Source organism: Aspergillus eucalypticola (genome assembly GCF_003184535.1).
Source record: "Aspergillus eucalypticola CBS 122712 chromosome Unknown BO83scaffold_14, whole genome shotgun sequence".
Lineage (NCBI taxonomy): Eukaryota > Fungi > Ascomycota > Eurotiomycetes > Eurotiales > Aspergillaceae > Aspergillus > Aspergillus eucalypticola.
In genome coordinates, this window is record NW_020290288.1 from 130,070 (window position 1) to 151,154 (window position 21,085).

The 21,085-nt window shown below is 50.5% G+C and overlaps 8 protein-coding genes across 8 annotated transcripts; 2 read left to right on the top strand and 6 right to left on the bottom strand.

The window, feature by feature from the left end:
- Positions 1 to 299: 299 nt before the first annotated feature.
- Positions 300 to 2,343, bottom strand: BO83DRAFT_338980 (cyclopropane-fatty-acyl-phospholipid synthase). Its single transcript, XM_025528524.1, has 4 exons — positions 2,187 to 2,343; positions 988 to 2,111; positions 813 to 921; positions 300 to 741 (listed from the first exon to the last, which is right to left on the bottom strand). Exons 1-4 carry the CDS (start codon positions 2,301 to 2,303, stop codon positions 559 to 561), a joined length of 1,533 nt encoding a protein of 510 aa, XP_025387483.1. The 5' UTR covers positions 2,304 to 2,343; the 3' UTR covers positions 300 to 558.
- A 275-nt stretch (positions 2,344 to 2,618) lies between these two features.
- Positions 2,619 to 3,854, bottom strand: BO83DRAFT_408608 (F1F0 ATP synthase subunit 5; the record flags this gene model as incomplete). The annotated part of the gene is made up of 4 exons (XM_025534058.1): positions 2,619 to 2,937; positions 2,994 to 3,083; positions 3,143 to 3,457; positions 3,687 to 3,854. 4 exons carry the CDS (start codon positions 3,852 to 3,854, stop codon positions 2,824 to 2,826), a joined length of 687 nt encoding a protein of 228 aa, XP_025387484.1. The 3' UTR covers positions 2,619 to 2,823.
- A 230-nt stretch (positions 3,855 to 4,084) lies between these two features.
- Positions 4,085 to 5,654, bottom strand: BO83DRAFT_43568 (Mob1/phocein family protein). The gene is made up of 5 exons (XM_025535902.1): positions 5,629 to 5,654; positions 4,985 to 5,525; positions 4,817 to 4,910; positions 4,623 to 4,756; positions 4,085 to 4,530 (listed from the first exon to the last, which is right to left on the bottom strand). Exons 2-5 carry the CDS (start codon positions 5,397 to 5,399, stop codon positions 4,289 to 4,291), a joined length of 885 nt encoding a protein of 294 aa, XP_025387485.1. The 5' UTR covers positions 5,400 to 5,525; positions 5,629 to 5,654; the 3' UTR covers positions 4,085 to 4,288.
- Positions 5,655 to 6,173: 519 nt separating this feature from the next.
- BO83DRAFT_43590 (putative intracellular protein transport protein (Sat1)) lies at positions 6,174 to 9,007 on the bottom strand. The gene is made up of 3 exons (XM_025535919.1): positions 8,336 to 9,007; positions 7,227 to 8,270; positions 6,174 to 7,173 (listed from the first exon to the last, which is right to left on the bottom strand). Exons 1-3 carry the CDS (start codon positions 8,865 to 8,867, stop codon positions 6,296 to 6,298), a joined length of 2,454 nt encoding a protein of 817 aa, XP_025387486.1. The 5' UTR covers positions 8,868 to 9,007; the 3' UTR covers positions 6,174 to 6,295.
- Positions 9,008 to 9,405: 398 nt separating this feature from the next.
- On the bottom strand, positions 9,406 to 10,479 carry rrg9 (mitochondrial ribosome assembly protein RRG9). The gene has a single exon (XM_025531370.1). The coding sequence runs from the start codon at positions 10,415 to 10,417 to the stop codon at positions 9,566 to 9,568; it is 852 nt and encodes a 283-aa protein (XP_025387487.1). The 5' UTR covers positions 10,418 to 10,479; the 3' UTR covers positions 9,406 to 9,565.
- A 1,577-nt stretch (positions 10,480 to 12,056) lies between these two features.
- Positions 12,057 to 15,623, top strand: BO83DRAFT_43610 (WD40 repeat domain-containing protein). The gene is made up of 4 exons (XM_025535932.1): positions 12,057 to 12,809; positions 12,862 to 13,133; positions 13,193 to 14,020; positions 14,082 to 15,623. Exons 1-4 carry the CDS (start codon positions 12,273 to 12,275, stop codon positions 15,493 to 15,495), a joined length of 3,051 nt encoding a protein of 1,016 aa, XP_025387488.1. The 5' UTR covers positions 12,057 to 12,272; the 3' UTR covers positions 15,496 to 15,623.
- A 1,440-nt stretch (positions 15,624 to 17,063) lies between these two features.
- On the top strand, positions 17,064 to 18,268 carry BO83DRAFT_389247 (NAD(P)-binding protein; the record flags this gene model as incomplete). Its single annotated transcript, XM_025532792.1, has 4 exons — positions 17,064 to 17,331; positions 17,405 to 17,958; positions 18,009 to 18,131; positions 18,260 to 18,268. The coding sequence occupies 4 exons, from the start codon at positions 17,064 to 17,066 to the stop codon at positions 18,266 to 18,268; spliced, it is 954 nt and encodes a 317-aa protein (XP_025387489.1).
- Positions 18,269 to 18,728: 460 nt separating this feature from the next.
- BO83DRAFT_361942 (uncharacterized protein) lies at positions 18,729 to 20,099 on the bottom strand (the record flags this gene model as incomplete). Its single annotated transcript, XM_025529486.1, has 5 exons — positions 18,729 to 19,176; positions 19,287 to 19,574; positions 19,625 to 19,756; positions 19,836 to 19,960; positions 20,006 to 20,099. The coding sequence occupies 5 exons, from the start codon at positions 20,097 to 20,099 to the stop codon at positions 18,775 to 18,777; spliced, it is 1,041 nt and encodes a 346-aa protein (XP_025387490.1). The 3' UTR covers positions 18,729 to 18,774.
- Between the last annotated feature and the right edge of the window lie 986 nt (positions 20,100 to 21,085).

Sequence of the window (21,085 nt, forward strand, 5' to 3'; positions counted from 1 at the left end):
ACTCCCGAACTAGTACCTAATTCGCAGAAAAAAACCCCAGATTAACTTGAACTATCATGAAGGAAGGATCCATCTATACTACTACTAGTAGACAGTACGTATCGACGAAGGAATAATTATTCCCACCGTGCCACTAGCATGAATCTACTATTATTACTACTCTACCAGATCTTCAAGACAGCAGCATCCTTAACCAAATCCTGTCTCTACCAGAATTCAATCCATTTCATCTAACATATCTATCTAATCATAAACAAATCTTTCTTCCCATATTCCTAATACATACCCCCCCCCCCCCCCCCAATATAGCAGACGCCAACCACATCCAGTAAGTAACTGATTAGCGCTGCGAAACTCCCTGGAAATGATAGGTCATAGTGCATAAATCATATCTTTCTATCACATCATATCCAAAAGCACCATCTGTCCACCATCCACCTCATATTTCATGAACATATTTCATACATAACGTAACATTACGTATCCGTCCAATCCAGTTGCATATCAATTGATGATGATGATGATGATCATCTCACAGAGACGATTTAAATCAAGTCTTTAAGGCAGACGGGACTTGCCCGCCTCCCGGCTCTTAGCGAGAGCACCCATAAGACCGAACTGGCTGGCCAATCCGCTGATACGGTGCGTCGAGTTCAGGTTCTTGACCACCACCATTTGGTAGCAGGTTGCGGAGCCTTGGCGGGAGGCGATGACGGACCAGGCGAGGAAGAGTTCCCAGATCTATTATAGTTGAGAAATGGGGTGGTTAGATGTGTTGAGATTTAAGAAGTGGAGGGGAAGGGTATACGCACCCTGTACCATCTGGGACCGTACTTGGCCTTGATGGCCTCGATGTTGCCGACCCAGTTGCGGTACCATCTCCAAAGGGTGCCCGAGTAGTGGACGCCGACGGTGTCGATACTAATCACAGAGTTGATGTTAGTGTTTGTTTGTTTGGAGGACCGCGGGGTAGGAATGGTGGCTTACCCCTTGACTTCGAAGCCAGCTCCTTCAAGGCACTTCACGTAGTACCAGAGGGGAGTGGAAGCGTCGGCACCACGGAAGATGTACTTGTTCAGATACAGACCCCAGATGAAATCCTCATACTGCCAAGCCTGTCTCAGACCCGAAAGCTGCACATACATGCATCCATCATCGTTAAGCATGTCATAGCACTGGCGGAAGAATCCAGTAAGCTTGCGAATACCGACGTGCTCACCCATTTCCAGCTGAGTGATCTTGTCGTACTTCGTGCGGGGGATGTCACGGTAATCCATGCAGACAATGCGGCTCTGTTCCTCGGAGACGCCGGCCTTGCGGAGAGCATCGTTACCCCAGGCAGTCTGGTTCTCAGCAATGGTGAGACCGGTCACCTTTGCGCCGTAGTTAAGACTGGCGAACTTGGCAAGGGTACCCCAGCCGCAGCCAATGTCCAGCATGGTCTCGCCTTCCTTGAGGCCGATCTTCTCGCAAACAACGGCCATCTTGTTATCCTGCAGTTCCTCAAGGGTTTCTTCACGATCGGGGTCGGAGATGATTCCAGAGGTGTAGATCATGCGAGGGCCAAGGAACCAGGCGTAGTGGTCGTTACCCCGGTCGTAGTTGGGACGGATTTGTTCCTCATCCTGGGCCTTGGTGTGGAAGAGCACATCGACGAAGAAGGTGCCGACGATGAACTTGAACAGGTCCAAGGTGAAGGCGAAGCTGGCCCAGTCGTGGCGGTATTCCAGGATCTCGAGCACATCGCCATTGAAGTCAACCAGGCCGTCCAGGTACATTTCCGAAAAGGTCTGCATGGGGATCTTGTTGCGTCCGCTCCATTTCGCACGGTCTTCGTCGCGCTTGAAGGTAATGTAGTGCTCAACGGGGCGGCCGGGGAGCTTGACTTTCTCGTTGGTGCGGGGGCTGAAGGTCGAGGTGTAGGTCCAGAAGGCCACGAGAACAGGGAGAACGGTTACGAGAGTGAAGAAAATGAAGGTTTTCTTTCCACCACCGAGCAGGTAGGTCAGAAGCCCGGGGACTCCGATGATGGCGCCGCCCAACAGGAGGTTGGAGAAGCTCTCATTTCCAGGACCATCTGCTGGCAGGGGAGGATTGTTGATGCTTTTGGCCTTTGAGAAGAAGTCAGCAACGGTTTTGGACAGCCTGGCAATACGCCAGCAATGGGAAGGGAGGAATTGACTGACATTGGTCAGGGCGATTCCACAGCTCTCGCCGGTTTCAAACTTGGGAGGAGCCTGGGCGGGAGTTTCGATCCATTGGATGTCGTCGGACAGCTCGACATCTTTAGATTTGGTCGTCATGGTCAATTGATACCCTGGTCACGGGTTATCTTGGTTGGGGGACTGGGGACGAGGAGAGGAAGAAAGGACATCTGAAGGGAGGACACTTGTTTCATAAGTTAGGATGCCGCGTCGATCGTCCCGTGCCGTGTCCCCAGTTGCCCGCGGGCCCCGAACACAACCAAACTGAATCTCCCTTCAATGCGCTTTTTTTTTTCGTAGCTGCTGCATAAATTACTCATTGGTCGGATATTTTAAATGTTAATTAGATAGTACAGTACTTTACAAAATATTATTCAGCTGTCGAACTACTAGTGAGAACCCGCACATTATTCTGCCAAAATGGGTGATATAAAACTTAAATCTGTCTATTCGACTCCAGAACTAGAGCTCATGCTAGCAAGAAATATAGAGGATGAATGAGGTAGATCGATTCGGTAGGGGTACAGGGAGTTGATATAAACTAAATATGGAAGCTCAAGAGACGCCTAATGTGAACATGTGCATCCCTCTCGTGTTTTAGGTGGATTCTTTAGGTAATTTACAAAGCGTCGGTGAGAGCCTTGTTGAGCTTGGCAATCTTGGAGGAGACGCTGAGGTCGATGGTGCGGTCACCGATCTCAACAACCAGGCCGCCGACAAGCTCGGGGTCGACCTGTTTTCAACATATGAGTATACATAGCGTAAATCGGGATATGATGGATAATGTACCTTGGTGACAACCTTAAGCTTCTTGCCCTGGCTGAACTCGGACTTGGAAACGGCCTTCTCGAGACGGTTGACAGTCTTGGTGTCGAGCTCCTGTTTCCCAACAATCAGTATAAAGCCCCACAATATAAAAGCCCGAAAGAAGAAGGTACCTGAGCACTGGTGATGTTCAGCTCAATCTCACCACGGTGAGCACCCATGAGGGTGGAGAACTTGTCGCAGATACCCTCGAGGAGACCGAGACGGTTGTTCTCAGCCAGAGTAGCGAGGAAGTTCTTGAGGATGTCGCCCTTGTCGGCACCGGCAACCTTCTGCAGCTCCTGGACGATCTGCTGCTTGTCGGCGACAGTGAGGGTAGGGGCGGAGAGGATGGTGGTCAGCTTGCGGTCGGCCTTGAGGGTCTGACCGAGGCTGGCGAGAGCCTTGGAGGTCTGGTCGAGGCTGGCGGACTTGGCAGAGGCAGTGAACTATACAGAGAAACGCAAACGATCGGTTAGCCAGGGAGCTTTCCTGAAGTTGTCCAGTTCTGAGATCATGAGGTTGCTAGAACGTAGGAATCTCTGTTTTTGTTTTCTTAGGTCTCCCGTCCGCCTTTTCCCCCTCTTTCATGTTTCTTCCTTTCTTCCGTGCCATTGAATCAAGGGAACCTCAGAGCCACGACTAGCAACCAACGGGTAGGAACATGGTATCGCATACCAGAGCGGTGGCATAGGTGCCGTCAACACCGAACAGGGAGACAGGAGGCTTGACATCCTGGGCCGGGGTGGCATAGGTCCTCAGACCGTTGACGGCGGCAGTGCGAGGCACGGAGAACTGCTGGGCGGTGGCACGGAGGCCGGCACGGGCGACGCGAACGGAGAACATGGTGATCTGGAGATGGAGACCTCGAGGAGGAGAGGAGGAGAGATTAGATGCGAGACGGACGGGGCGTCGGGGAGGGGATTGAGCGAGCAGCAACGGGCTGGTGGTTCGTCGTGCTTTGGGATGGACGGGCGACGTCCAACTTCTGCCGGCTAGCGGTCACGTGAGATCCCGCACACGCCGGGTTTTCGGCTATCCACTACTGCGAGTGACTTGATTCTTGAAGATCTTATCGTGATTGCGGTGCTATATTTGGGAACAATCCTCCAGTCTTCATGCCTTTATTCGTTTTCAAAATGCAAAATACAGTCGCACACGCTATGTAACGCCAGACTGCCTCTACGAGTGAAATGCGCCCTCCCGAATGCCAACACCCGAAACGCCATCCTCTCAACCTCTTTCTTCATGGTCGTCTAGCCCTTCGACCGATCTCATCTCTAGTCACTGCGCAGCATGCTATCCACAAGATCTCCCAACGGACCCCAGAAATCCTTCCCGCTGGCCAGACGGTGCTCGTCAATGAAGAGCACGTAATGCTTGAAGCTGGTGTTAAGATGAGGCTCCAGTCCGAGATGGACCACAACCGGGTAGTGGTGGCAGTAAATGTGCGCATATACGCGATACATTCGCTTAAAGATCTGGCGCACGAGGCTCGGGAACACCTTGGGGAAGGGGACGCCTGTGAGGGTGCATATACTATTAGCGCCTGCTCACTGCATCCGTAGTTTTACGTAGTCTGCCCTCAAGGCACTCTCTCAAGATGCGACTTACCAAGCCTGCTGGGGAAAATCTGTTCGTTGTCGATACTGCTTTGTACCCAACTCATCAGATGTTCGATATATTCTGGGGCCGACATCTTCGTCGGTCGCTTGTAATTTTCCGAATCTTGCCAGAGATATTCGAATCTGGGATATCCATCGTCAGCTCTGCATTGCCATGACCAGGGATCGGGGATAGCTCCATACTCATCAGTTGCCTTCATTTCCGGACATGATTGCGGAGAACAGAATTCTGTGATCGCGCCATAGAGCAAGTTGATTTGGTTGTAGAAGTCGACCACTGTTGCACGTTGGACCAAACCGTTAGCATGGCTTTGATGATACTGTTGCTGCAAGCCTCCAGAGTATATTTACCATTGACTGCAAGCCACTCGTTTAAATCCTCGCCTTCTGGAAGCTTCACGGCCTTCCGCAAGCTTCCACTTCCCAGGGTTGCTTCTGCGAACTGTCTCAGTTGATAGCTAGTGGTGCCCTTGGCTGCCGACCGCGGCTTGAAGGGAGCTCGGGTCCGAGCGTTGCTGGGAGGTGTCAGTCCAGCGGGATCATATTTCAGGGCGCGTACTGCCGGGGATAGATATGAGGGGGGCTCAGAGAAGGGGCCAGGGGAAGTCTGGACAGTGCCATAGCAGACTGAAGGGGAGGTGATGGACGGAGAGGAGGGGAGCGAAGGTTGGGGAGAAGATGAGGATGGCGGGGCAGGCTGTCCAACATCGGACGAAGCAGTAACAGAAAGGATGGGGACAGACATGGTTGTGATGAAGGATGCCATCTCCTTGCGAATTTCTTTTTCTTTCCCTTTGGTTCCTCCCTTCAGTCAAATACAAAGCCACGGGCGCTTTTCCAGTGTTCTTGGTCGAAACGAGGTGTTGTGTAGAGTTCCGTTGGAAGAATGCGCCTGCATGCCGATGCCAACCAAGTCAGCGCCTGTCAGTCACGTTTACGGGCTCAACAGTGAGAAAATCTGGGAAAAAGCGATTCTCCATGTCTTAATGTCTTACCTCTTTAGGGATACCTGAATCAGGACAATAGTAGCACGCGCCGACGAGGGGGGGAGCAATAGACCGGCCGGCGGAATGAGTCGAGGGACAAGAGGGTAGTAGGAGGCGAAAGTTGGAGAGTATCAGCGATGGAGCCGCTCTGACCAAGTACAGACAGGCGCGACAACAACCTCAGGAAATGAAAACAAAGCACACGGAACACACACACGACTGCAAAGGAGGGGCGATGAAGGGCGATCTATATCGATCGCATTTCCGGCCTGCCTTCTCCACGATCCCACAAGCGGAACCTCCCCCAAGGACCGGATCCATGGGTGCTGCAGCGTCCAGGGTGGCAATCGCCCCGTCCGTTGCCCCGGCGACATCAGCCAGCCGCAAGGAAACCGGCTCTTTATTACATCGTCAAGGTTGTAGTGGATATTGATATTCTTCAATTTTATTACGTAGGTAGGCTGCCGCTTGATGGCATAATTTCTTGGAATTGTTAAAAAAAAAAAAAAATATTAGATGGTACCTAGGAGTCTTCAAGTCTGCTGTGGCCGTCGTATTCGCCGTCATAGCAGAACAAAACCCTCCGCCGGGTCGGTGAACCATTCAGAAGGCGACTGACTGATGGAACAATAGATGTGGCTTGTTGATGAATGCGCCAAGCTATCCCAGACATGATTCATATAGAGTATCCTTCATTCTCCTCGGGCAATCGCTCCCGGACTGTCTCTCCGTAAATCGTGATAGGAATGGAAATCTCGAACGATTCGCAGCCCAAGTTCTCTAACGCGGACATGATGCGCCCGCGATCGTCTTCCGATACGGTTTCGAGCAACCGCGCTCCCGAAGGGGCTGAACCATCGTGAATACTGCTAGTGACAAACTCGAACCGTAGTTCCCACTCATGATTTACCCCAGTGGTTATGACGGTCGGCGTCGCCGATACCGGAACAGCCGGACTGAAAACAACGCGCGTTGCATACAGGGTATTTTCGAAATAGGAGGCATGAATCTTTCGAGTCGCACGGCGGATGCTGGCGTTTGATCGCACGGCTAGGTGTCCTGCCACCCTCTCTGAACTTTCTAATGTCGCCCGCAGGGCGTAGCAGGGAAGTGCCGCGTCTGCAAAGTTGACGGTGGCGATGATGGTTTCGCCTAGCCTGTGCGCCGGACGGTTGAGTACCACAACAGCAATTCGGCGCCCGTCTCGGGCAATCTCAAACCGGTTAGGACTGCGCGAGGAACCGAGCGCCTGGTTGCTTCGCAGAATGGCAAGATCAATAGCGTCCTTGCAAGTGAGGTGCGCCGTAGATGTGTCTCGACTTGCGCGCTTCTCGGGCGTTGCTTCGGGCGGTTGCAGCGAATTCTGGCGTGCACTCTGCTCTAGGATGTCATCCACATACGACAAGAAGTCTGGGGCTGACGTCCACGTCGGCCCACTGATGCTTTTGGGCTTGGCTGCCGGCGGCGGGGTAGGGCCAACCTTCTGTACTCGCGCTTCGTCGCGAAGGAGTACATACGGGCTCATCAGGTCGTGACCCATTATCTCGCCATGGCCTATTGAAGAGATTAGCGACAGTTCGCTACCAGGGGAACCACGACAAGCTCACCATTGACGCCGCTGAACACGCGGAAGGGTATGCTGATACGGTTGACCCGTTGGGGTTCATGATGGCCACTCGGCCGCTGTGTACCGATGACGAGATTGTAAGAGATCTTAATAGCTTTCCCCTTATGGCTGGCTGGAAGACCCGATGGCAGGGTAAATGTAAAGGAGTAAGACTGCTCTTCTCCCGGTGCCAGTCGTAGGTCCACGAAGAGAAGGGACTGGGTAGTAGACAGCAATGGTATAGACTTCGAAGACGTAACTCCTCGCATATCTCGTAGGCCATCCAACTCATTATTGGAGAGCAAACCGCTCAGAGACTCTTCGATCGCATTCCATTTGAACGCACCCCAGAAACCGCCCCCCTTGCGGTTCTTATCGCTGTTCATAGCCGGTTTCCCGCTGTTCATACCCGGCGCAGACCCTGCACCACCGACAACACCTTTTCGCTTCACTTCCTCGAAATGTGACTGATGAATCAGCGAACCGTCAACAGTAAAAGATGCACTGATTTGGGCATAGCCCATGAGTAGAGTCTGGCTCTTGGGCACTACTCCCGGATACTCAATACTCGACATGTGTCGCGCGTGGCGAGGAATATTCTGGCGCGGCATCGCCATTGAGTAGTTGGTGTACTCGGATTGCAGAGTTTCTGAGGAATTGTCGCTGACAGAGTTATACTCATTGCTGCTTCTATGACTACCAGTGAGGCTGGAGGTCGACATGATTCTGGTGAGTTGAGGCAGATGGCCCGGGGCAGCTAATGTGGCCGATTCCCTTCCATTGGGCTTTGCCTGTCCAGGACCCTCTTCGAAGGGTGTTGCGAGAGGAGATAGTGTAGGGCGAGATTGTGTATCAGTCCCCGGCGAAGGTGGAAACTTGAACTCGATAGGTGGCAATTGAGGCCGACGCGCAGGTGTACGAGGTAATTCGAATGAGGGCTGGGAAGTAGGTCCTCCTACATCATCGATGTCTATTCGTGGGTTTCCAGGAGACGAAGTGACCGGGGACTCCGGGGGTGGAAAGCCACGGTACGTGTTGCGTCCTGCTAGCAATGACTGTAGTCAGCCTGATGATCGATCAATCCCCGATCGCGCCATTCATTGAAGGTACCTTTTGCCAACGAATCCTCATAGAACTCATTCCTCCTCGGAAGAACCTGTAGACTCGCCGCGCGCCCATGGCTTCTAACCGGCCTCGATCGACTGAACTGTGAAGATGTTCTGGGGGTCGGCTCTCCTGTTGTTTCGCTATCAATAGAAAGAATAGATACTGAGCGTTTGTGCTTTCCACCAGCAGGTGGACCGCTGCGAGGGGTGGACGGGGGCGGAAAGCTGTGAGAACCGATCAACGGTGAGCTCACTGATGAGGACGGGCGATGCGGCGGGCTCTTCTTGGATACACTAGAGTATGAGCGGCGGTGTGGACTGAAGAAGAATTTCTGAGGTGACCTGAGCGAAAACAGTGACTCTGAATGTGAGCTGGTAGCTCGCGATGGATGTCTCTGATGCGAGGACTGCCCCCCGTTCCGGGGTTCTCCGTTCGTCTCCGCAACGTTCTTGAAGGTAATGATACATTCCACATCTTCCCCGGCGAATATCGTTTGATCCTTCCATTTCACGAAAACCTGGATGTCTGAGGGCATGGCGACGATCGCAAGGCCACCATGTGGGCGGGTGACCGCAGACAAGAATCACGAAGGTCCGGGGTAGATGGCGGGTACCAGCCGCCACCAGAACGAGGGCTTGAAGTAAAAGATTGGCAAATATGATACACTGAGAGAAAGGGTAATCAACGCCAGCTAGGGCATACCATTAAATCGTGTAAGCCATAATCGTTGGAGGATGTGGAGGGAGGAAGGACACAGAGCGGGTGCCATAACGTTCTTGTCGGGGAGAGGACGCGCTGGTGGTGGTTGGTGGTGCACTACGGCCGACGGGAGGGAATTGCAATCCCATGACGAACCACGTAGAGAAGCTGTGCCCCTTGACATATGATAGATATGCTGTCGGACTCCTGGTTAGGATCTTCTTCCAGTCCGGAGAAAAGCAAAGTTGATCTATATCCATTTGTCTAGTTCCGGCTGAGGGATTCCTTTATCCCCGCAAATCACTTTCACTTTTGTGAAACTGTATGTTACAAATGACGGCACTCCTGGCCATACAACCTCGGATCGGAGGACTTGAGAAAGCTTTCGGAGAACAAAGAAAAGAAGCAATTTCTCCACAAATTCAATCCACAACGCCTCTTCTATGCTATTTAATATAAACAAGATAGGTAGCTCGTATAGTACGCGTGATAATTATACATGGTGACTGCCAGTACAGGCCTGTCCATCATTACTTAAGCCTTTCCCCCTTTCTTCTGGTTATTGCCATAGAGCAGTTGCTTTGCGTCTGTCAGATCTCGGGTGCGCTTCGTACTTGGTCGTAGGCCGAGTTCCGATAAGTGGCCCCAAATTCGATCATGTCGCTTCTCCCATCTCTTCCGTCGGTCTTCGTTTTCGGTCTCAGAAGGCCTCCATTTGCTCTTCAATATCCGCCGAATAGCCTCCGGTGAGACCTTGAATTCTTCCGCAAGAACCGGTGTAGTAAACTTTTCCGGTGCGATCGCGTGGAGGTGCCGAATACCCTCCAGCGCATCGGGAGAAAGCTTCTTTGGAGGGTTCCATCCCTCTTTAAATTTCTCTTTCAGGGCTTGTTTATGAATCTGCCATTTCTCCGGTTTCTTCTGGGCCATGGGATTGGAAGGGGGTTCTGCATGGCGTGAAAGTTTCTTCGATCGAGACGATTTGGTAGGCTTCTTATCGGTAAATGTATCGGAGGTAGGTGTCTCAGTTATGGAGTCCACATGGCTGGTTTTGGAGTCATCCACTTCTGGCGATGCATTTGCTTCGGTCGAGGCAGATGGTTTATTTTCTGGGCTTTCCAGCGGCGTGGTATTAGAAGGAGCTGAGGCGGCAGAGGAGGAGTCATGTGCCGATAGATATGGCGCGGATTGGCAAAGCTGAGGTTTGATAGAGGCGCTGAAGTTCCGTCGTTGCGTTTTGCATCTGCTATGAGAAAGAGGCGTTATGGAGAGGATTCTCCGAGGTGCGGGACCCTGATGGAGGTCCGAGGCGATTTCTGATCGGAGAGCATTTCGCAAGACATTTGGGAGGGAGAGTCTGAGGGATGAAGCGCAGACACCTGCCATAGTAAAGACTTAACAGAACAAAGTTCCTTGATTTGAAAGAGAGAGATGGAAGCTGGGGAAATTCTCCCGGACACTAAAAGACTTGCGACTGCAGAGAGACTTCTGGAAGAGGTCTAGAACAATTAGGGCCTGAGGCATAAATGTCATGTGACCAAGTATCCAAGCCCCAGGAGGAAGCAGACCTGTCAAAGTAGAAGGAGCGGTGGAGAGAAGCAAGCCTGGAAAGACCAGTCAGTTGCCCTAATAAGTAATAACTATCACAATGAAGAGCATGAACAGTTGCAGAGCGGAGATTAGTCGCTCTACCCTTTTGGAAGCCATATCGAGGTTGGCCCGGTACAATATAACGCTCCACCCATCTATTAATATTAATTGTACGCACGAGGATGGCTGTTGATGGACTGAACAAATATTTTAGATCTAAAATGACTAGATGTCTCTAATGATTCGATTCCATTCTTCACCCGGGTAAGGGGCTCATTGGTGCAAATTGGTGCAAATTGAAGGCTTACACCGTAATATCCCGTTTAATCAAGATTGGCCTAGAAGTCAAGGCTACCCAAGCCAATTGTCTGCCTTAACCTCCAGCTCTTTGTCCCCTTGTGCCGCGCTAGTCGGCGTGCCATACAGCATGTAACAAATACAACTTTCGTTAGTCCCCAAAAGTTACGGGACCGAATTGTAACCTGAATCTCATCCTCGCCTTGACAGTTGCGGTACAAATGGGCTATTTATTGAATATGTTTCAGATGATATTTTCTTCTTCTTTCCACTACCAACTAATAACAGTCCACGCATGGCAGTGGTAAGAAGGATGAATTGGCTGTGTCATGGATGATGATGACTCGCGACAAGTCAAAAGAACCCAGAAGGATTAGCAGATCCCCACCGAGCCGGGGCCACTTGATGCCCTGTGAGGAGGTCGATCAAGCCTCTCAACTTTCATTCCCAATCTCGCCGGGAGGTTGGCCCGATCACTGGGCGAGGCATGATGGGAGGAGACACATACACAAAGTGGGAAGAAGTTGGTGTGGTGGTGGAAGTAACCACCATCTCACCTTCTTATCCCACAGCCGTGACTGGCAGCATCTCTCGCTTCTTCTCCCCACCGGATCAGGGATGATCGTCTAGGATCTTGGATCAGCTCGACGGGAACTCTCAAGTGCCCCCGAATTTAGCTTTCCCGAAGCTAAACACGACTAGAAGCAGCCCAGCGCCAAGGGTTCGTCCATCATTTTTCGGCTCTCCGCCCGTGGAATGTTATGGTTGTGGTGGTGCTGGTGGTGGTCAAGCTGGGAGCTCTGTGTTTATCTGGCTCACCTCGTCCACATCCTGCCCTTTGCTTCGTCAAGGCCTCAATCATCCCTTCCCTACATTCTCTTCTCTCCCTCGCTCCTTTCCCTTGACCATCTGACCTAGTCATTCATTTAGAGCCATTGTTTTTATTGTGATTCCTGCCCCCCCACCTCCTTCGCCGGTCCTCTCGTCCTTCTCCCCGATCTCCGCCGCCTTTTCGTTCTGTCGTCACACCAGCCTCTTCGCCGCCATCCACGCACAAGGAGAAAAAGAAAATCATATACGGAGAACGAAAAGAGACTTCACTGTCGACATCGAAATCCTCGTCCCTCCCGACCGAAAAGTTCCGTCGCTCATAAGCAAGGCTCCTCGATATTCCACACTTTCTCCTTCCTCGCTTGAACTGCGGCTCTTTCCCCGAAACCAGGGCCTTTGAGAGCCATACAATATTTTCTGTCGGAAGCAGGCATAAAAAAGACATACAAGCCCCCAGCCCACCAATGCGTTCGAAATCCTGTCGACTGAAAGATCGTAATCCCTCGTGAATGAAGCCGACGCAATGACGACCAACTCGTTGAGCGCAAAGAGCAGGCCCGCTTCATCGCTTCGCATCACTCCTTCGAATTCTCCAATCCTGAGACCGCCAACGCGCTCTTCCATACACAAAGCACCGTCTCATCAGACAGCCTTGACCCTGCGGACAGTACTCGGAACAACCACAACTACCCCCCATGGATTCTCGAGTCATGAGCAAAGCAGGTCTTTCGCCCTCTGTGCAGGCTCAGTGGCGGTACTTGTTGAATTGGATGACAAGGACTGTGTAAACCAACGCTTTTTCAGGGCACGGCCCTCGGCAGCCAGTGTGAATCCAGTTACATCGTTCTACCACCAATCCACGCCGCCTACAACGCCTGACAGTCGAGCAAAATTCTCTTCAAGCCTGAGATCGACCGCCCACAGCAATGCTTACAATGGCTCTCCGTGCCATGATACGGCTGATCCCGGTAGTCCCCGTGGTTGGTCTTCCCGCGAGAGAGTTAAGGCGGTTACGTGTACCGCAATCAGCCCTAATGGGGAGTTCCTCGCAGTAGGAGAAGTAAGCCAAGTAACCCTTGTGCCGCCGTCAATAATGCACTGACTTCTGCTAGACTGGTTATAGCCCCCGAATCATGATCTTCTCAACAGCGAAAGACACATCTTCGGAAATTCCACTTTCGATCCTTACGGAGCATACATTTGGTGTGCGTGGCCTGGCCTTCAGTCCGGATTCACAGTATTTAGCAACGCTCGGCGACGTGAATGATGGATTTCTTTTCGTATGGACCATCAACCCGAAGACTGGTTCGGCAAAACTTCACTCAACCAACAAGTGCACTTCCCATGTCCGTGACATGTGTTGGATGGGTCAGACATTAATCACGTACGTCCTAGCGGTGTATGCTATATGTTGAGGTGGATATCAACTAATTCCTGTTTTAGTGTGGGAGTCCGACATGTGAAAGTATGGAGACTTCCAGATGCAAGGCCTGGCTCCCCTCGGTCTCGCCTTACTGTGGAGGTCCCAAGCAGCTCCCCGAATCAGATTCCCAAAGCATTTTCGGGACGAAATTGTTTACTGGGTTCGCTGGCCGAAAGCACATTCTCTAGCGTAGCAAGCTTTTCCGATCGGGAGTCAGTCGTAGGCACCGATACGGGGGCTTTGTGCTTGGTGGATGATAGTGAGGGATCCCAAAAATTATCCGTTGTTCAATACCTGGATTTTGGCATAACTTCCTTGGCGGTCGACTGGCACCGCTCTTGTATTTGGGTTGGCGGAAGGGGCGGACAGATTCAACCTTTCAGTTTCGAGAAGATACGCTCATCGGCCGCTCCCCTGTCTCCCACACTTTCTGGCAGGTCATCAGCAGAGCAGGCGCTCAAGGGCCCTGCAATAATCTGCATCGGTTCTCTGGGGTCTCGTGTGGTGGCGGTGGACTCGACTAATGCTATTGAGATACATTCGGGCGACGAATTGGGCGACGAAGTCGACCAGAGAACCCCTCAGACCATGGTCTCCGCTCACAGAGAGGCGGTGCTTGGGATACGTGAACTCAAAACTCCGAACCAGTATGAAGCTACTTTCTTCACATGGTCTCGCAAGGGCAGCGTGAAGTTTTGGAACTCCCAAGGGACGTGCAAGGATTCGCGTGCAATCGTTCTGGAGCATCCCCCTGGCTGTGATGAGGACATTTCCAATGAGTTGAAAGTAGTACGAGCTACGGATGAGATTGACCTGTTTGTCTCGGGTGATAAATTTGGTGTCCTAAGGTACGTTGCCGTTGTTTGTTAGGAGTCAAGTTCATCGTTTTTGCTGACTAGAGCGACACAGGATGCTGCTAGGCTCCTCATGGGAGCCCTTGGATGAGGTCCGAGCCCATGGAGGAGAAATCACTGACATTGCTCTGCATACAACACCGGATACCTGCTTGATCGCCAGCTGTGGACGTGACCGCATGGTCCAGCTATTCGAGAGAAGCAATAACAAAATTGAGTTGATCCAAACTATGGATGACCACGTTGGGGCCGTACACCAGCTCCTCTTCCTTGACAACGGAGAGAAGCTCCTTTCGTCATCTGCCGATCGTACCATTCTCATTAGAGACCGTGTTAGCCGAGAGGTCAATGGTACGCCGATTGTTGCTTACTTGATCACCAGGGTGATTACGATGAAGGCCTCCCCAGTGTCCATGACTCTTTCTACAGATACGGATGTCCTTGTCGTATCTACTGCTGATCGATGTATTCAACAATATGACCTCACTTCCGGTCGTCAGATCATGTCCTTCCGAGCTATAGATTCGGATGGAAATGATACAGTTGTCATGAACTCTTTGACCGTGACTTCTGATATCTCAAAGCAGAGTTTCTCGAAGCTACTCTTCGGGGTCTCAACCACCGACAAGTCGATACGTGTATACGACTTGGAACGTGGCGTGCTCCTCTCAGCTGAATTTGGGCACACAGAAGGCATGAGTGATGCTTGCTTACTTGCAAATCACTCCAATGACTCCACCCAGTCAGACGACCGGATTCTCATTAGCTCCGGCCTTGATGGGCTTGTTATGATCTGGGGAGTATCTGTGCTTCCTCAATCATCATCGGAGCCCTTCGCTGCCCTGCACAAAGACGATGATGCTCCTGTGAAGGAATTGACACTTGCTAAACCCCCTCTACGCAAGGTTTTGTCTAAGACCGAGCTTGCCGGGCTCCAACGACAGGAAAACATTGCTGTCACCCCCACTCCGGCTCGCGGCCATTCTCCGACTTTCTTACGGAAACTTTCCAAGTTCTCGCTGTCTCCCGCAAAGCACGGGAATACACCACCGCCCACTACGCCCTCGGCGACATCGAATCGTCGCTCCCCCACCTCTAGCGCTTGCCGAGACAAGTCACACCCTACATCTCCCTCTTTGCATACTTCAAAGACCGCAAGCACAAGGAAGGCTGGCAGTGGTCGAGGCGAATCCCGCCGCTCCTCTCTTGATATTCGTGCTCGGGCCAGACTCTCCGGCAAAAGCGATTTTGGAAGCCTCAACACGTCCACAGAACAAGTGTGTCGTACATTGAAAGCTTACAGGAAGAAGCTCAATGGATCAGTGGTGGGAAATATTCATGCCCAGAAGGAGCTCGAGAGAGAGCTGAACCTAACTCTACGGGCTCTCAACCTTCGAAGTAACAGCAGCGAGAGCGCGGAGACTGAGACTGAAAGCAGCGGAAAGGAGAATGAAAAAGCCCTTGCATGATGCATCCAAGAGATCCATATATACACCCTGCCAGATGCTGTCGTCGGTTGTACGCTCGAAAGAGACGCCTAACGCTTCATGCGGATAGGGTGAGCTAAATACGAAGGCGGTTCCACTGGCGCCTGCCTTTGTTCACCCATTCATATCTTCTCAACCTTCGTTCTTTTCTTTCTTCGACTTCTTCTCTTTAACATTCGCCCTGCCCTTCTTCGTAACATTCAAGAAATTCAGCGCTATCCTTAGACTTCATTTGTTCTCATGCGAGGGGTCTGCTTAGGTATGGTTTCATCTTATTTGCGCATTGCAGGTGTTGGATATTCTGCTTCCACCCTCTTGCATGATATTCGGGGCGCGGAAAGTTCAAGGAGTTTGGGGCGCATGTTTTCGACTTCTTTCTCCAAGCCTTCCCTTGCAAGCTGACCCAGTCCGTCCTCATTGAACGTTCAGTGTTTCACCACACGAGGTGCTCTCGTGCATCCGCCATTGCACTATTGCCCTCTCAAAGATTCCTTCTCTTTGCTGTATCGGTTCATTTTCAAGTCTTTTTATCTACCTTACATTGTCATTTTTCCCGAATCCTTATTCATCGTTCGGATCTTTACCTACCTTCTAAATGATACCCAAGCATTGTCGCAGTTTGCGACAGAAGACTGTCTTCTTCTGAATCTCAATTATATGCCATGTTGAACCTTTATCCGATGCCAGTTTTGATATGGCTCTGCAGTGCCCTTTAGAGATTTCCCCACATCCACAGCCAGCCCTGACATGGTTTCCTTATTGCAGTCTCCTGTTGAATGGCATTATATATCAGAGATTACGAATATGGAGACCTGATTCATGTACTAGTATTAGCACCTTCTCTTCAAATAGTTAGTACTGGTGGTCTACCATACCGTGAACAGGAAGAACAAGAATCACAATACCTAGTTGCAAACCCCCCGCACAAAAAGGGATACGAAGATAGTAGTAGCTACTGATACTGGAGATCTTACTACAGTAGATCTATGCACTATACAGGCCCTATCCAAGCACATGCGAGCCAGCGCTAACATCGTAGCGTGGCTCGACCATCAAGAATCCGATGCAACTCTATGGAATGATTTACTATAAGCATGCATTAGCGGACCATTGTGTCGGCACCCTATCGCGATATATCGGAATTTGTCTGTCTTTGAGTCATACAGAGATTCCAAGAGGCTTGATATGACTTCAGCGTGTTGAAGTAATTTGGCAACTATCTCTATGGCATCAGATTGAGTAAGTATTACCATCATGACATCTACCTTCTTTCGAAGATGATATGAAATGTATGAGGTCAGAAGCATACTTACCTACTAATGTATCCAGTGTCCGCAGCATCATCCCCAATATACTACCGAGATCAGGTTCAAGACCCACCGAACCGATGCAACTGGATGACTGCTCTTTAACCAATCATCGAACAGCAGGGTGTAAACAAAAAACACCCTGCTCAGAGCAATGGCTATGTGATGACCTCTTCAACCCTCATGTCCCAGTCCCATGCTTCATACGTCAACCTTCATGAGCATTGATTAGAACATTCCAAGATGACATTCACCCCCCAGACCCCGGCCGCCGAGATCACGGCTTCCTTCCCAGAAGCCGTGCAGGGCAAGACCATCCTCATCACCGGCGTTTCCCCAGGCAGCTTGGGACTCGCAACCGCCGAAGCCTTCGCCTCCCAATTGCCAACAAACCTGATCATCTCAGGACGATTCACCAAGAAAGTCCAAGCGGCCATCACCCACCTCGAATCAACCTACCCAGCCACCACCTACCACTCCCTGATCATGGACTTATCCTCCCAAAAAATCCGTCCGCGCCGCAGCATCCCAACTCCTGGCCAACACCTCCATCCCGACAATCGACATCCTGATCAACAACGCAGGCGTCATGTCCATTCCCACCCGAACTCTCACCGAGGACGGACTCGAGACGACCTTTGCAACGAACCACATCGGCCACCTCCTCTTTACCAACCGTATCCTGTCTAAGCTGATCAAGGCCGCTTCTACCACCACCACCACCACCAAAGCCTCCCACTCTGGTCTTGCCCCTCCAACAAGAATTATTAACCTCAGCTCCTTCGGCCACAAATTCTCCCCCGTCCGCTTCACCGACCTCTCCTTCCCTAATCTCCCCAACGAACTACCCGAGTCCGAGCGTCCCGACCTCCGGATGACAGAGTACCTCACCGGCAACTCTCACGCAGACGAGGCATACTACGGCCTCTTCTCCTACGGGCAGTCCAAGACCGCTAATATCCTGCACGCGATATCCCTCAACCAGAAACTACTTGCTAAGTACAACATCGCAGCGTTCGCCGTACACCCCGGCGCCGTCGACACGGGAATTGGTCGACATGTGACACCTAGCGATGTTGAGGCTGCCCTGCAGAGGGTGAAGGATTTGGGGATGGATCCTACGCAGAAGTCAAGGGAGGTGGGGGGGCTAATACGACGGTTCTGGCGGCGGTGGATCCGCGTTTGAAGGTGGTGGATGTTGATAGTGGGGATGGACAGGTTAAGGGGGTTTATTTGGCTGATTGTAAGGTTGATGATGGGGGTGTTGTTGCGTTTGCGACTGATAGGGGGATTGCGGAGAGGCTTTGGAGTGTGAGTGAGGAGCTTGTGGGGGAGAGGTTTGATTTTTAGAAGATGTGTGTTGGTTTTTCTGTTGTTGGTGACTATAGTAGAACGGTTTGTGAGAATCTGAATTCTGATGTTATGCTTGGTTGCTGTAGACAGCATAGACGGGTTGAGATAGGATTTCTTCTACCATTGTAGTATGTTAATAGCAATCTATACAGTAGCTCAATTGGAACATCAGAGACGAAGATTAGGTCGAGGTAGTAGTAAAGTGAAGTGGATCTGGCTATACTCAGGGAGAACTACTATAGCCGCTGATTGGTCGAAAAAGCGTCATCCAGGTGCATTAGCGCCAACTTTGAATACTGAAAAATAGAAAACGAAAATTACAGCCCTAAGAAAGTACTTGACAGTTTTACAGTTGCGGAAGATATCGTGTAGAGGATAATTGAAGTTTTGGGATGAATTGGCACTAAGATGAAACACGTGTGTTTATACATCAAAGTCTCGAAAGCATATGCATGTAAAACTAGTAATGATGATGGCATTGCTGTTTTACCTCGGGAAAAATATATATCTTCATACCTCATAACCCTACTGAATACCATTCTCCCATTCCAATCCCTCCCATAGAATCTCCACGATGTCATTTAATATGGAAAGCTTCACATCAAGTCAGCATCTCCAACTTCCCTCGTAATAACCTTCCTAGTGCACCATCATCTCGTGCCATATCAGCAAGGTTGATTGCCTTCCCGGCCCATCGTCGGCAATCTGCATCCGCTGCAGCGAGGTAGTAATCCACCGCTCGATTGAATGCTACGGTCGATAGCCATCGTATCTCGTCTTCGGGATACCCCGGTAGTGACAGACTGGCATTGTTCCCGGCTTTATCATGTCTTTCTTGAACTGATATGAGAGACTGATCGAGAATTGACTCTGCGAGCTGGTACTCTGCTGCGTCGAGGGAGAGTTGGAATAGACAGCGAATGTAGCGAGGAAGGGTTTGCATGATGAAGGTTGGGTTGTCTAGGGAGGGGGATGGTGAGGCGTGCAGGGTACGGAGCAGGGTCTGTCATGTATTGCGTGATGATCAGCTGGCAGGTATGTCTTGTTGGATGCTACGTAGTGTTTTTGGAGGTGTACCTGGCTGATTTCAGGGAGTGAGAAGTGAATGCATACCTTGACTGCTTGTACTTTAGATTTTAGATGACCTTCAGAGCGGAGGATACCGTATAGGAATGCCGAGCTGAGTTTCTCGTCTAAGAATGGACTAGCTTCTTCGATGATTGTGCAGACACCGGTCCAGCTTTTTAAGAAGATAGATGCCTCGAGATCGAGGGCGAGGATGGTGCGATGCTGGGAGAGCCACCTCTCGAACCCAGAATTAGTGTTGTTTTTGGTTTGTTGGCTGTTGAACTGTTCTCGGAAGTGTGCACTGATTTTGTGGATAGCTCTGTAGTGCTTTTGCTGGATGCTTTATTAGATTCTATATAGAAGAGCTCTGGCTGAAAGCGAACCTTCTCATCGACCCTAATTTCTTTGCGGGCTTCTATCGCGATTCTGGCTATTTTGAGAGAGTCGCAGAGAAGAAAGTGTTCTGATAGAACAATGTGCTCTTCGGCATCAGGGTGTTGACAATTATCGGCGAACTACGCTATATTAGAGGGAATCAATTCGCCTCGGAAGTCTCATACTTGCCTTCTTAGATATGTCTAGTAGATGCATGACCGGCTCCAGATTGGTTGATCTGAATACTTTGGAAGCAATGCTATAACTGGCTTTGGCAAACCATGCAAGCTCTTTAACTGAAAATACGCGGTTGTCCGGTGATCCGCGACTTGCCATGACCAATCCTGGCTAGTCAGCCAACAGCTGCCAAGCTTCTGCGTGAGACTTACCTTGATTCATCAATGTCTGAATCTTGTTCAGTAATGTTTCGTTTCCCCATCCGGAGTTCTCGAGCTCGGTAGAAACAAGTCGAAGAGCAGGCATATTTTGAGGTTAGCATGAGCATCTCATAATAGAAGGTTAGCCATACTGTAACAGTTTTCCGACATGGCATCCTTCTGCGCTAGAACACTTCGCGGACTTAAAAAGTTGATCAAGACTCTCCAGCCCTTGCTGGGTCTTCCCAAGCTTGAAGGCTTCTAGTACACATGATAAGAGGTATGGAATGGCTTCTGCGTTCCCAAGGAGCGACTCGAGATATATATTTGCTTTTATGTGTCGGATTAGATGTCTATTAGAGCGCTTGAGGTTTACTTACATGCGATAGGCTCGCTGCTCTGCAGGCTTCGTATGTACATGAGGTACAAGGTTGACGGACATGATCTGCATTCTTCGGGCATTCGATTGAATATATCAATCGCTTGTGAGGCATTCGGGTCATGTGTAGTGCACATGAGGAACTGTCTGCTTGGTTTTAGATCTTGTTCTAGGGCAGATCTATCAGGTGTGGACAAACTACCTAAAAAGCTTAGCCTTGTTTGCAAGAGAAATCTGAAACATTGGCTCTTCTAGCAAACAAAGACACCATTTGCCTGCTACTGATTTTTCGTCATTCGAGATCGCATTGGTGACATGTTTCCAGATGAGCTATATCTCAATGAGCCCAACTATAGTAGCTGGAGCTGTGATAAGGGCTAACGTACGATGAGTGTTGCTTCTGTTGCCGCTTCACTCAACGGCTGTTTATAATGCCTCCTTGAGCTGGCAATTGTCTCCTGGAAGATTTCGAGGCTAGTATTTGCACATTTCTTCGAGTGCATCAATCCATGTACGAATGTTATAAACACTTTCTCGAGTGAAGTTTCGTTATTTGGGAGAAGAATGACCTGTTCGAGCAGTTCCTTGAGCATCGTAATGGAGACCTCTGGGCTGACACTTTGTTAGATAAGCATACGAATCTGAACGATACACTCACCATGTACCAGGCAGCTTCTGTATATAATACATGATGCTACTCTCAATACTTAGCA